Below are 15,324 nucleotides of genomic sequence, written 5' to 3'. Positions count from 1 at the left end.
ATGCGCAAGTGAAGCCTCGTGATTCATATCGTGACTAATTTTAAGAGAGATCTAATCAGATTCTTAACAAAGTCTCATTAAAAGGACAATTTTTAGAAATTTAGAATAAAATTTAATAGAATAACGTCGGAAATAAATCTTCGCTTTTTTTAAAACTTTTTGTAAGTACGTCCTTCTCTCAAAAAATTGCTCACGGCACCATGAAAATCAAGTAGCATGAATGTTGAATGACAGTATAAATCATATTTTCTGCCCTTAATCACGGCGTTTATCATTAGGAAGTACCCTGCGCAGGAAAAGGTGTCTCGAAACTTTCGCCTATCCCCCTAAATCAGATGTTCGAGTGTTAAAATGAGATGTTTAAAGAACAATTCTGTTAAACCGTTCGGTAGTAAGATCCTCCTTTATTCCGTCAAAAACTCAATGGGTCAGGTGCGCTGGTCACAGAATCGTGTTTTGATGCTTAATGCTTGTAAACTAGCTAAAAATAATAAGATTCGTCCAAACTGCAACTCTCTACGTTCAATATTATCCGTGATATCACAACTTCGGTTTATGACGAACTTCGAAGAAAACTTCGGTTTATGACGTCATTCACCGTGGTAGTGAAACCATTGGTCTCTCTGACCTCACTTTGGTCAATCCATGATTCAACGTGAAATTCGGATCAACGAATGGTGAAAGAAACCAAGGGCGTCACCACCACGGTGGATGACGTCAACAGAACTTTTCAAAGCTCGATATCTCGGTTATATAAATGTAGAAAGTTGCTGTTTCAACGGATCTTCTTATTTTTAGCCGATCTACAAGAATCAAACACCAAAACACGATTCTGTGACTAGCACAACTGACCCGTTTCTGAAATGTTGGTTTCACGCTCTCCGGTAAAGAACCCGTTTAATTACGTCTAAACATCGCCACTTACAGTGAGCGAGCAAATGCCCTTTCAAAAACCGTGTCTAATGTATTTGCACGGACTTTAGTTGCGACGTGTTCCCTAAACCCCCACTATCAATGAACCTGGAAATAAATACCTGGTGTTGCTCGTGTGTCGAAGCGTGGGTAAAACTCCACCGCAGGCGTTCCGTAAACAAATTCGGGTAATTTCATCCCCCCAGGGGAACCCCACCCCCTCCCCGGGGGCGAGGCGCGAGGAGTCGGTTTTGTTAACGGGCGAGCACGTGGGAGGGAGGCGAGGGGGTGGGGGGGGAGGTCGGGGTGCTATAGATGTTCGCAAAGCATCATGAATGAGGAACATTAACATGTGAGCAGACTTGATCAACTTCAATTAATCACGAGCGAAAGGGAGGGTAATTGATTTCGGGGCCAAGGTGAGGAGAGGGCGCGGCGCGGGCCCGGGTCTGTCGTTCCCGAAACATTAACTCGTCTCCGTTCCTACTTCGTTTCCGCCGAAACGTGCCCGGCTTCGTTCCCGAAACACGTCTTCGTGGCTTCGCGAAATACTTACGTGTTCCTCGTTGTTTCCTCGCTATCCACCGCGTGAAACAACGGGTGCATGGATTGCACATTTTCTACGTCTTCATTATTTTTCCTGGATCAATCACAGAGGCGGATCCAGGCCCCATCCTCCATCTCCCTGTTCTCCCGAAAAAATTCAAGGGAAGAAAGAGAGAAGGAAGGTCGTCTAATACTTGGTAATTTTTCATGACGAAATTAACTGAAGCACTGTATAAATAGCAGAGGTGTTAGGTTCAACTCATCATACAGTGATGAAATGGTGTTACTAATCAACGCTTTCTTTAATTCAATTTTTGTATGTAGTCTGGGTGTTGTGCGTGAATGGGTTATACAAGTTAAAGCTAAAAATGAAAATTTTACGTTAGCCAATTTATAAGTTATTATATTTGTAAAAAGGAGATAATTAACACTTTGTAAAAGGTGGTTGTATAATATTCTGAAAAATAAAAAAAAAGATAAAAAAAATTAATTCAATTGACGCAAGCATGTTGGATGCTCTTAAATGTCGACGATTTCCAAGGGTTGGGATGCAGAAAGGGGGGAGTTTCCATCCGCGAATGCGGGAAATTCGGAAAAGCGTGATATAAACTACTTAAATTTCGCGAGTTGATTTCAGGCTTCTTTATGTATCTGTTGCAGGCAATTAGCACTCGCCGGCTAATTGCAATTTATCCCTGTTGAATAAAAGAATTTAAAATTCAGAAGTATAAAGAAACAAGAGAGAAAGTACCGATGAATGCATGGTACCAGCTAACACAATCATGACTCAACTAACTGCGTGTGCTCATTAAATCAGTGACCTAAGTTGGGTTTGGTTCGAATAGGCAACTAAACTAACTGCCTGGTGAATCGGAGAGCATCATAGAGGTTTGAAGGCGCTTGAAGCCGAGATGATAGTCTTGAAGTTTTGTACAATGAAACCTTCACTTTGTCGATGCGAATTATTGCAATTTGACGAGAAAACACGCATGCCGTTTGCAAACTGCCGGCGATTGCTGACAGCCTGCGACTTATCCTCAGTGATTTTCGAGAAATTTTACCTGTAAAAAGACCCCCTACCTGACTGCATTTCTTGTGTGCAATAGACTCATTTTAAGAGCTTTCTGAGCTTGGCAGCGGGTGATTCTAAACAGGCCAGAGGCACCATTGTGTTTCTGATAAAAATTCGAAACTTCAGAAAAGTATAATGGAGTTATAGGATAATTGAAAAGGGTTTTAGATTTCTTTGGGGTACCTTGCCTATTTCTTCCACGAAGTCACCCGCCAGGTTCTTGAATTTTTCATACTGATGCAACAACTTCATCATACCCTCTTTTCAAAGCTCTTTCTCCATGTTCCTGAACCAAGTGTTAACGGAAGCTGCCACCTCTGCATCATTCATTGCGAAACTTTGCTTCCAAGAAACTGCATGCAACTGCGGGGCAAGGCGCGCCCGCTTACCGCGCGTATGGCCCAGCATTTCCTGGATAAATAAATTAAAGTTGGAAATTTTCGCGAATCAACTGTATTTCTTGGAACTAACGCCTAGTAATTTGCGCTTTCCTTGGCATTTAAACGATGGCCCATAAGCATATATTTTAGCAATAACGCAGGGCAACAGCTCGCGTTGGCAATTGACACGTATCTCAAATTGCGACGCAGCAAAATTTCTGACATTTGGACTATTTTGGTTTGTAAAAATTGAATAGATTTGTGAATTTTGCAGCGTCACAGTCGAAGTACATGCATTTGAACTCTTACCAGTGCATATCTGAAAAATATTGTACATCGATACAAAACGCAAAGTAAACTTTGACCGACAGAACATACAGAATTAAAATTACGCGTAAAATTGTTATCAAAATTTATAATAAGTGAAAAATTAAAAACTCGTAAAATTTCAATAAATTCATATCACTCGGGGCTTCTAGGCGCTGTATAGAATCTGGCACCAAATGAACCTGTTGCAAACTTCAGCTAGAGCAAAAATAAGAGTTATTTCTTTTAGAATGTGACTCAAAAATCACGATGAACGCATCGGGAAAGTCTGAAATTGACTCCTGACTTCACAATCTGCGTAAGAAATATGCGTTTTTTAAAGTTTTCCGCTTCAAAAACGATACCACGGCACAGGTTTAAACTTTTCGTGAGAGAAGCCGTTCCATTCAACCCTTGCGCACGAGGATGCTGCGCGATTTTTAACATGGCTCCCGCTTCCGCGCGGAAATCGTGAAAAAGCACCATGGTCTTTATCAACGCAAGGAAACTTTAAATGTAAACACGACGGTTGATAAAATCCCATCTCGTCATGTGTATTTTGGTAGGTTGGCTGCGGCCATGCTGAATATTGCGTAGCATCCTTGTCCGACAGGGTTGAACGAAAAGACTCCTCTTACGATATGTTCACCCATGCTGTGGTAGTGTATTGAAGCGGGAAGGCAAATAATGCACATTTCTTACACTAATTGCGGAGTGAAGGGCATATTTTAGACTTTTTCGGCGCGCTTATCGTAATTTTGAGCCATTTTTTACAAAAGCCAATTTTCTTTTTGCTGTAGCTGAAGTTTTGCAACCGGCTTCTTTCACTCCTCGATTTTTAATACACTGAAAAAAAAAAAAAAAACTCTGGCCGTGGCTTCCGTACTTACGGGCAATATAGACATACCGTACCGGGCCCAGAGGCCGGAAGTTCCAGGCGCAGCACCCGTAGCAATCGAAGCTACGGCTTCAGCACCCGGAACTTTCGGTCTCTAAGCTCGGAACGGACAGTATGTCTATATATACCATAATGTTTTTTCAGTGAGTGTATTCCCGTTATCGTCAAAACACTCCGAGGTTTTCCACATTGAAATTTATGAGTTTTTAAAAGTATTTTTTAGTAGTAGATGCTACTATATGGGGTCATGCCACACTGAAAAAAAACTCCGGCCATGGGAGCCGCAATTACGGACTATGTAGACTGCATTTTGCAATTTGGAACTATAAATTCTGGCCCGGTTTAAAAACAACGTATGAGCCATTAGTTCCCCCAAGCACATAAGTATTTTCTCAGATGAGCCAGATCGAATTTATAGTTCCAAATTGCAAAATTCAGTCCATATAGACATACCGTCCGTTCCGGGCTCAAAGGCCGAAAATTCCGGCTGCTGGAGCCGTAGCCTCGATCGCTCCGGGTTCAGAGGCCGAAGCTACGGTTCCAGCAGCCGGAATTTTCGGCCTTTGAGCCCGGAACGGACGGTATGTCTATATAGCCCGTAATTGCGGCTCCCACGGCCGGAGTTTTTTTTTCAGTGCACATTTTCGGCGGGGGTGTGGGTGAGGGAGGGCGAGCCGAAAGGCGTGACGGCGATGGCCACAGATATGTTTACAGGGCGGCTTTGGTGATTTGTTTCAGACGCGGCCGGGATGGGCATGAACGTGAACGTCACGTTCCGGGCGCCGCGCTACGTGCTCTTCGGCGACCGCGCTCCGCTCTACTGCGAGTACGACGTCGCCATCGAGGCCCTCCACAAAGTCGAGTGGCTCAAGAACAACAAGAAGATCTTCCAGTTCGTCCGCGGCCGCAACCCCCCCTTCAAGATCTACCCGCACAACCTCGACAACGGAGCCACCCTCGACGTAAGTACAGATCCTTCTTTTCACGCCTCTTGAGGGTATTGTCGTAAAATATTGTCCGGAAAAATGTCCAGGGAGCGTTGCATTGTTGCCACATTTTGTAGCTTCCCGGACGATGGAACGTAACCTCGTTCCCTGACTTAACGAGTTTGAATATTATTGAGCCAAACACGGAGCGGAGCGGCACGCAGTATGCAGCCAGCGCGCAATGCGCAGTGGCGCCTACAAACCTAACAGGGATACTTCACGCATTGCGCAATGCGTGAAGTATCCCTGTTAGGTTTGTAGGCGCCAATGCGCGTGTCACGCTGCTGCATGCCGCGTGCCTGACCCGGCGCACACTGTGGTATTTGACCGAAAAACCTGGCCAAAATCTTCTTTTTTTCTTCTTTTTTAAACAAAAAGTGATCTCTTCAACGCCTTTAAATTTCTGTGAAATCGCCCTAGATTTCGAAGAGTCTACTCCCATCAAGTTAGTTTTCCATGAAATAATAAAACGCCAGAGAAAATTAGACAACACTTGATATAGTTAAGGTGAATTGCAGTTAAATCTGCTAATTCTGCAGGGAGAACTACGGCAACATCCAAATGTTCATAGGCCGTTTTGCCTTTAGACGGCGGCTTAAGTGCCGCTGCACCGAATTCTTTGCGGCCCAGTTTCCAACGTTATCAAGTTAATGGGGTGGATTAATGGGAGGAGTCGGGATTTGGGGGAGAACTCGGGCAGTATATCACGCAGCTCATCAAAATGTAATGGAGGAGCTCTCATAAATCTGTCACCAAACGGAATTACGTCTCATATCTGTCACTGAAAATACTTCTATGAGCCTGTTACCAGACCAAAACGATGGGTTTGTATCGCGAAGAATTCTTGTTGAATGACGATGGGCGGACGAGCAGGGTCGAAAGCTCTCTTTTAACTTCGAAATTTTGACGCTTTTTTGAGCTTCCAGCTTCCGCCTCTCAAAATTTACTGCGGTAAGAGTTTATTTTGTTCCTCCTCTAGCGTAAGGGCGTATCTCGATTTCCGGATAAGCTCCAGAAAGCATGGATTTATATGCAAAACATGGCTCACGTAGAAATTGAGGTACGCCCTCACGTAAAAAGGGAGACGATTTGATACAGATGAGTCACCCCGATTTAATGATGCCTCGCAAAACCCACAGTTGTCGTAATCGTTTAATGCAGTGCTCCAAATAAAAAGAAAAGGAAAAAGAAACTTTCCCTTATCTAAGTAATTTGGGAAGTAAGGGAATGTTCGTGTTGGATAAGAGAAAGTATCTTCTTTTCTGTCGTTTGTTTTTTCCTTTTTTCTTTTCCCGTTTTTTGAAACTGCGTCAGGCAATATCTCAAACAGCGGCGATTATTGAAAGATGGCAACTTTGCTTCTTCTCCATTTAAACGTATGTGAAACAATCGATTGTAAATGAGGCAAGCTGAAGCTGCCTCGCTCATAATCGATATTTCTTATGGCTTTAAATGGAGTAAACTCGCTGTCGCCAACTAGGAAGCATCAGATTCTCTTCCTAAAAGAACGCAGTTCGACTTTTAACTTCGAATCATCATAGCTAATTCTAATTAGGCGACAATTTTGGGCGTCTTACCGATAAAGATTTGTAAAACTGATGCCGGTTACGCATATCGATGGTGAAGGTCGCAAAACACGTATCTAGATCGGAAAGTTTCAAAATCTCTGTTGTTGTTTTATTTGATTCAAGTAAAAACCAAGGAGCGTTTATTTTTAAAATGTTTGTAATAATTTTCGTCGATTTCTTTGGAAAAAGAAAATTTGACGAGGAATCTTCAAACAACGCAAATCGAAATATGTGTTTTGCAACCGTCGCTATTACGATCTATCGATTATTTTACGTGCATTTAAATGGATATAGCCCGGTCTTGTCAGCTTGCCTCTGGTTCTCGGATTGACCTTAAAGTGTGGCAAAGGGGGCGGGGCTGCTGGTAGTCCTGATTAGCAAATATCACTAGTTTAATTCGATCAGCTCAGCATATTGGCTCATCAAGTCTACCTTAGCCGTGAGGTTTCCCTGAGTGAGTGGTACTTCCCAGCATTGCAATGCTAAGGAGAAACGACATAAATCCCGTTGAATGTTGCCTTGTCTCTCAATAAATTATCCAATTTTAAGAATAGTTATGTGCAGTTTTGCTTGATATCTCTACAAACTCTCGATTAAATTGCGAATAATATTCTCGTAAAAGCTCAATTAAGAAAATTCACTAGGCTCCGGGAAAATGCATGTTTTTTTGGAGGGGGGATCTCCTAAGGTTCATTTGGCGTTATTGCTCAGCACTGCAGATCAGGAGTCCGGTCCGATGATAAATTGGATGTGTTTCTGCTAAACGGAACTATGTGCATTCAGACATGAGCCCTGAGACCCATAAGAATATACGCACAACAGGGCTCACCTCATAATGCACACAGTTCCGTTTGACAGAAATACGTCCAAATTGAGTTTGATGTCCGAAGGCTGATGACGCTTGGGCTGCGAACTGCACCGTGACTTAATTTCAATTTAACGGCAGCGCGATAAAATTGGCCCGCGGATATGGAATGCGATGATTGGCCGCCCCGTCGAGTCAGCTGGGTTTCGCCGCAATTACGGCGCTCACGCCCGGTGTCCCGTGTAGAATATTGGCGGTTGTCAACCGATTGTGACATCTGTGTGCTCGAATAATTTGCACCGTCTCGCCCTATAATGACGATGTTCCATTTGCACGGAGCTCCGCGCCAAACAAAATCACAACGGAAGGAGTATTCTTCGAAAAAGCAACCTAGATTGTCCCAGGATTGAGCGGTCAGACTGCAAGAATGCTTTATATTGGTCAAAATATATCGGACTTTCTGTCAGATAAAGGTTTTTTCTCCAAACTTGCACCGTTGAAGGAAATTGAACTAGGTAGTTATGAGAACAATATTTCCTATACTTCGGAATTCGTGTGAAACACAATTTGGATAATCCACACCGAAAACAAAGTGGCGTCAATTTAACATTCTGAATGTCTAAGAAGATTGCGAGAACTTGCAAAATGCTGCATTAACCGCTTCTGCACTTTTTTGGCAATGCCAAGATGTGAAATTAACTGCTGTAGCGGGTAATTTAGCATTTTGTGAGTTCTCACACACTTGTTTTACATCGAGAATGTTAAATCAACTTCACTTTTTTTCGGTGCAGTAAGTAAATTTGCGCAAATGGAAGAAAATTCACTCGAATATAAAACACCGTTTCGTGTTTTGGATCACTAATTTGTAGTCCATCATATTCGGGTGCTTCTTCTTTAATATTATAAAATTAATTTACTATTCTGCTGTGATTTTATACGAGCGAGAATTTTTGAAACGAGACATTTCTCAATGAACTTCCTCGATCCAGTTGTAGTTCTTCCGGGAGAAAAAGTGGCGAATCTTATCGAAGATATGACAATTTAAGCATCTTGTTCCGCCGGCTGTTCCTCGATCCAGTTAAATCTCACATTAATGAGAAGGCACTCCATTTCCTAGTGACCTTGCTATGAGCAACTCCATAGAAATAACGGAAAAAGAATCCAGGCATAAGTAGGGCTCAGTAATCACGTCAAGAGTGCATGCGCCAGCTGAATCAAACTTCTCAAATGTGACGCAGCGCCCGAATGCAACTATTCGTGCTCAGTGGATGTCCGTGTTGCGTGAAAATTGAAGGCGTTTTCGCTTCTCTTACCATCACCCACGCCACGGAACGCTGCCACTCGCGCCAGCATTCGATGGCAATGAGACGCGATTGAAGCAATTTAATACTAACTATGCGAAACCTCACTTCATACGATATAGATTTTCTTTTGATATTCCTTACTCAACTATGGTTACCGTGGTTTTCTTAATTTTTTTCACATATTCACTAAAAGTTCTATGCAGATATGTTTAGGGTTACGCTTTATTGATTTCCGTGACTAAGGACTCCGCTGGCTGAATATTCAATCTGAAAGACAAACCTATCGTATAGCAGTCGAATTACTCAGCAAAGTAGAAATTTATTGACCACAGTGGGCTGATTATTAAAATTGATAGACAAAACGGTAGACCAAGAGCACGACGGGAAAATTAAATTACCTATCCTATTGGTTGAAACGGGTGGTTGTTTTAGACCAATGGAGAAAGGACAAACCGTAGAGTTCCTTGTGAGTTGCCGTTAGTTAGTTTATCATTTACGTCCTTTTACCATCGCAACCACCCACTTTCACCCATAAAATCGCTTCATTCTCCTTTTATCCTCTTTGTCTATCGATTTCAAAAATCAGCCCGCGGAAAACGCCCCCAAACTTTACGTCTTGTACAACCGATGTTATTACTCCGCGCTCGAATGTAAATGGCGAGGCAACGGCGAGAATCACTCGATGGAAGATAGCGCGAGGTGGGAACTACGCGAGGTTCGATAGCGTTCGACAAACGACGTACAGTGGTCCAATTCAATGAGAGAGGTCGGTCATGAATGATTCTACCAAAATTGCGAATTTTGATGTTTATTTCGTCCAATTTTAAATTTCAATGGGTGCCTTCTGAAGTAAATTTTACGAAAAAACGAATGGGAGCACTTTCAACATCTCCGTGTTTAGTAATACTCGAGTTAGGAGCTTTTGAAGTTTCCAAATTTGGTCCGAATGGGTCAGTTACGCTGGTCACAGAATCGTATTTTAATGCTTGATTCTTGTAGATTAGCTAAAAACAATATAATCTGTCCCACCAGCATCTTTCTACGCTCAGTATTAGTAGAGATATCGCCCTTTGAAAAGTCGGGTTTTTGACGTCATCCTTCGTGGTATAGTGACACCCTTAATTGGTTTCCTCTACCTTTCTTTCATTCAAGTTTCACGTAGAGTAGCCAGTGCAAATGTGCGTCACACTGACTGATGAAAGCAAGGTGGAAGAAACCAGGGTGTCACTACCGCGGTGGATGACGTCAAAAAGCTGACTTTTCCAGGAGGCGATATCTCGGTTAACACTGAACGTAGAGAGTTGCTGTTTGGACGGATCGTATTGTCTTTAGCTAATCTACAAGAATCAAGCATTAAAACATGATTCTGTGACCAGCGCAACTGACCCATTCGGACCAAATTTGGAAACTTCAAAAGCTCCTAACTCCATTATTGCAAAACACGGAGATCTTGAAAGTGATCCAATTCGTTGTCACTGTTGGTGTCACCACCGCGGTTGATAACGTCAAAAACCTTACTTTTCAAAGGGCGATATCTCGGTTAATACTGAACGTAAAGAGTTGCTGCTTGGACGGATCTTATTATTTTACCTGATCTACAAGAATCAAGCATGAAAACATGATTCTGTGACTAGCGGAACTGACCCATTCGGACCAAATTTGGAAACTTCAAAAGTTCCTAACTCCATTATTACAAAACACGGAGATCTTGAAAGTGATCCCATTCGTTGTCACTGTCGGTGTCACTACCGCGGTGGATAACGTCAAAAACCTTACTTTTCAAAGGGCGATATCTCGGTTAATACTGAACGTAGAGAGTTGCTGTTTGGACAGATCTTATTATTTTTAGCTGATCCACAAGAATTATGTATCAAAACGCGATTATGTAACCAGCACAACTGACCCGTTTCAGGTGAGCACGGCTCAGGAGCAAGGTGGAAGAAACCAAGGGTGCCACCACCACGGTGGATAACGTCAAAAACCTGGCTTTTCAAAGGGCGATATCTCGGTTAATACTGAACGTAGAGAGTTGCTGTTTGGAAAGATCTTGTTATTTTTTGCTGAGCTACAAGAATCAAGTATCAAAATGCAATTCTGTAATTAGCGCATCTGACCCATTTCTCACTGACGCGTCCCATTGTGCGACGCGGCGAGGGAATGAATCCCGGCGAAGCCGCTTCGGCCAGAATCGGTGTCCATTCGGCGAGGGATTTTCGAGCGCAACTTCCGTCGCGGCACTCGATGCATGAAAGGTTACAAATTGCGTCAATAGACTCGCGTGCAACTTTTCAAGTGCTGACAAACGAGTCGTCAATTTTTGAATGAAGCGCTCAGGGAATTCTCGACGCTTTTGTCGGATCGCCCCGCCGCTTTTGTCCGCGGAAACTCATGCGAAATCGCCGCCGCCGCCGCGTTTTCACGCCGTAGCCAATATTTACAGCTTCGGGTCCGATACGCTTCCCAATCACAGCGCGCTTCAGCCAAGTGACGATCTTAATTGAATCCGCCCCGTCCAAAACCACCTTACTTTGAAGGAAAAAAGTGGGTAGAACCTTATTGGAACCGATAGTTTTTGATGACTTGTAATATATTTTTCCCTCTTTTTTTCTTAAAAAATTTGATTTAAAAATAACGCAACTACCACACTGCCCTGTCAAGGAAGAACGCCGTATGAACATTCGAGAGTTGCCAAATTTCCTCTGAAGAAATGTGAATTTCTTTGGAAAGTTATGAATATATATCTAATCATCGTATTATGCAATTTGTTTAGTTTATTTAGTTTTAATCGTGTGGATAGATACATAGAAATGCTTGAAGTAGTTACGTTGTATTTAAATCAAATTCCTTTTAAAAAAAAAATAAATAAAAATAGAAAGAAAAAAATTATTCCTTGAAACTTTCAGAAAATTTCACCCCTAAGACTCGTCAAAATCACGGAAAATAACAGCGTCCTAGCCTTGAGTCGTATGAAAGTAAAGAAAAATATCGCGGAAAGCGCACACCCGGATTGCCGTTTTCGCACCCCTAGGAATCTTCAAAATCCCGTTGAAAAAGGGTCCTAGCGAATATCGCGCGAACCGCACAACCCAGGAAGCTTCAAAATCGCGTAAGACACAGCGTCTTAGAGTGGAGTCGTTCGAAAGTCACAAGAAATATCGCGCGAACCGCACAATGGGATTACGGTTTTTGCACAACTCCAGAAGCTTCAAAATTGCGTAAGACACAGCCTCCTAGCGTTGATTCAGTCGAAAGTCACACAAATATCGCGCGAACCACACAACGAGATTACGGTTTTCGCACAACCCAGGAAGCTTCAAAATCGCGCAAGACACAGCGTCCTAGCGTTGAGTCGTTCAAAAGTCACAAAAATATCGCGCGATGCGCACAACGGGATTACCGTTTTCGCAAAATCCAGGAAGCTTCAAAATCGCGTAAGACACAGCGTCCTAGCATTGATTCAGTCGAAAAGACACAAAAATATCGCGCGAACCACACAACGTTATTGGCGTTTTCGCACAACCCAGGAAGCTTCAAAATCGCGTAAAACATAGTGTCCTAGCAGTAGGTCGTATGAAAGTCACAAAAATATCGCGCGAACCACACAACGGTATTGCCGTTTTCGCACAACCCAGGAAGTTTCACAATCGCGTAAGACACAGCGTCTTAGCGTGGAGTCGTTCGAAAGTCACAAGAAATATCGCGCGAACCGCACAACGGGATTACGGTTTTTGCACAACCCCAAAAGCTTCAAAATCGCGTAAGATTCAGTCGAAAGTCACACAAATATCGCGCGAACCACACAACGATATTGCTGTTTTCGCACAACCCCAGAAGCCTCAACATCGCGTAAGACACAGCCTCCTAGCGTTGATTCAGTCGAAAAACACACAAATATCGCGCGAACCACACAACGATGTTGCCGTTTTCGCACAACCCAGGAAGTTTCAAAATCGCGCAAGACACAGCTTCCTAGCAGTAGGTCGTATGAAAGTCACAAAAAAATTGCGCGAACCACACAACGGTATTGCCGTTTTCGCATAACCTAGGAAGCTTAAAAATCGCGTAGGACACAGCGTCTTAGCGTGGAGTCGTTCGAAAGTCTCAAAAATATCGCGCAAACCGCACAACGGGATAACCGTTTTCGCACAACCCAGGAAGCTTCAAAATCGCGTAAGACATAGCGTCCTAGCATTGAGTCGTATGAAAGTCACAAGAAATATCGGGGAAAGCGCATAACGAAATCGCCGTTTTCACACTGCCCAGGCTTCAAAATCGCGTAATTAACTGCGTCCTAGCGTTGAGTCGTTCGAAAGTCACAAAAAATATCGCGCGAACTGCACAACGGGATTACCGTCTTTGCACAACCCAGGAAGCTTCAAAATCGCGTAAGACATAACGTCCTAGTGTTGATTCGTTCGAAAGTCACAAAAATCTCGCGCGAACCGCACAACGATAAGGCCGTTTTCACACAATCCAGGAAGCTTCAAAATCGCGTAAGATACAGGTAAGACAAATGAGGTGTTTAACGCGTGTTGAGTTACCTCGTAAGGAAGTAATTGATAAAAGGTAATGCCCGAACGTTAGAACAAATTTTGTCTTTGCCGTGCTTAAATATGCCCGAGTTTCATCACTCTGGTCGGTCACAAAGCTCGGGAACTGATCGCAGAGGAGTCAGGTTAGGTTAAGTTAGGTCACGCAACTAAACTAACTTCTCGGATATGCTGGAAGTATCACTCGAATTGAAGGCGCCCCATTCCTGAATTTGTACACACTATTCCTGCAGCTTTTAACAATAGGGCTTTCTAGGCTTCTCGTCTCTTTCAGTCCATTACAGGCAGCAATGCTGCGAAAAAAAGCTTACGGATAATTAGACGTTGCCATATTTCTTCTGATGAAATACAAATTTTCCCAGTAACGTGTATAATATTGCAAAAAGGTTTATTCTCAATAATGTAGCGTACTTCTGCAATTTTTGGGAAAATATAGGTGTATTTTGTCATATGTAAATATTATACATTCCCTTAAAATTATTCCTCTCTCTCTCTCTCTCTTTTATTTTCAAAACTCGAATTTTCTTTTAAATTCATAATTAGCTAAAAAATTCCAACCTAGTGGGTAGGTCAACAGTTGATTGTTGGATACCCGAAAGTAAAAGCTTCCACCATTGCCGAGATACCAGCGGAGGGCATCATGCCTCTGCTAAAAACAAAATTGATTCGACCTGATTTTTCTGCTGCACGCGAGAACTGAATAAAATCTCGAAAAACTAAAAATGCGGATACATTTTAAAACAAGAAACAGAGACGCATACCAGCACACTATCGCAATCGATATGCTCGGGTTTTATCCACTCTGTGACGGATGCAATCCCGTCTCAATCCGGGCGAACACAGAAGCTTTGAAAGTTCCACCGGTCCCGAGCTGGAAAAACGCAACAAGAGGCAAAAAGGAATAATGGACAGCTGCGAGAGACACTAAAAAGAACGGTGCCCCATCTCTTTTAAACGACGGCGCAATCGAGTCGGACAAATGTCACTCCTCCGACGGGCGCATCTCCATACTCGCTTGAGCCCCGAAAAGCATCGAGTTATACGGACGCCAGGGCTCATTCCCGAATGCGGTTACGACCTTCCGTCGGAGGAGCAACGAACGCAGTCGACGGGGGTTCTCTTTGAATGGAGATATAGTCTCATTCGCATAGAGAATAAACTACCGAGGATTACTGCATACGTTAGATTTCAGCTTTTGATCTGCGCTGGAGATGAAGTCTCCGGATCGTGCTACAAGTGGGATATGAACCTATTTGATAAAAAAGAAAAAACTCGCTCCCCGGTCGTGTTTGAGTTCGATTTAATGATTTGAAGCCGAGAACTTAGGGAATTTAATTACTGTGCATGTGGTTGAGGAAACCGCAATCGGGGCGCTGCGAGGCAGCGCACAGTAGAATCATTTCTCGATAGCATAATCGGTAAAATTAGAGTCCCTTAATACTGAGAGTCAAGACAATGTGAATCCATTTCTGATTCCCCATATTTTAGGCCTCCACAGTGTCACAAACGGGAATAAAGATTACATTTTCACCGATTGCAATGATTATAATGTAGAATGGACCGTGGAATAACGGGTTCGGCAAGGAACAAACGGAATGAGAGAAGGAACGGAGAAAGGAATTTGAGAATGAACCGATCAAAGATTACAAAAAACTGTCAATTTGTGTAATCTTTATTCCCGTTTGTGACTCCATGAGGGGGTGTTATCTTGACTCTCAGTACAAAGGGACTCTAGGTAAAATTACCAGTGGAACAACAAAGATGAAAAAAAACGGGAAACAAGGCTAAAAATACACAATTATGAAACCCGAGACGTTTCGACTCAACACTGAGTCATTTTCAGTCGGAAACAATAAAAAATTTTAAAAGAAAAACGCTAAAACCTGAGCTCTACATGGTGGGGCCGGGAATTACCTAAGGTCATCTTTCATTTCTATTGACAATGGCGGATTTAGCAAATTGGCAACATCGTCCTCTCTCCATTTACACCTATGGAA

General features: G+C 42.9%; 1 protein-coding gene across 6 annotated transcripts in view; it reads left to right on the top strand.

Moving 5' to 3' along the window:
- The window catches only part of LOC109036932 (uncharacterized), a 342,569-nt gene that overhangs the window by 211,600 nt on the left and 115,645 nt on the right, over positions 1-15,324 (top strand). For all 6 annotated transcript variants that reach the window (XM_072299695.1, XM_072299690.1, XM_072299691.1 and 3 more), the window contains one exon: positions 4,853-5,076. In XM_072299695.1, the coding sequence (XP_072155796.1) occupies positions 4,853-5,076 (224 nt within the window). The remainder of the gene's footprint in view (positions 1-4,852; positions 5,077-15,324) is intronic.

This window comes from Bemisia tabaci, chromosome 4 (genome assembly GCF_918797505.1).
Source record: "Bemisia tabaci chromosome 4, PGI_BMITA_v3".
In the NCBI taxonomy this organism is placed as follows: domain Eukaryota; kingdom Metazoa; phylum Arthropoda; class Insecta; order Hemiptera; family Aleyrodidae; genus Bemisia; species Bemisia tabaci.
Note: the sequence above shows the minus strand (reverse complement) of the source record. Positions and strands in the feature narration are given on the sequence as shown.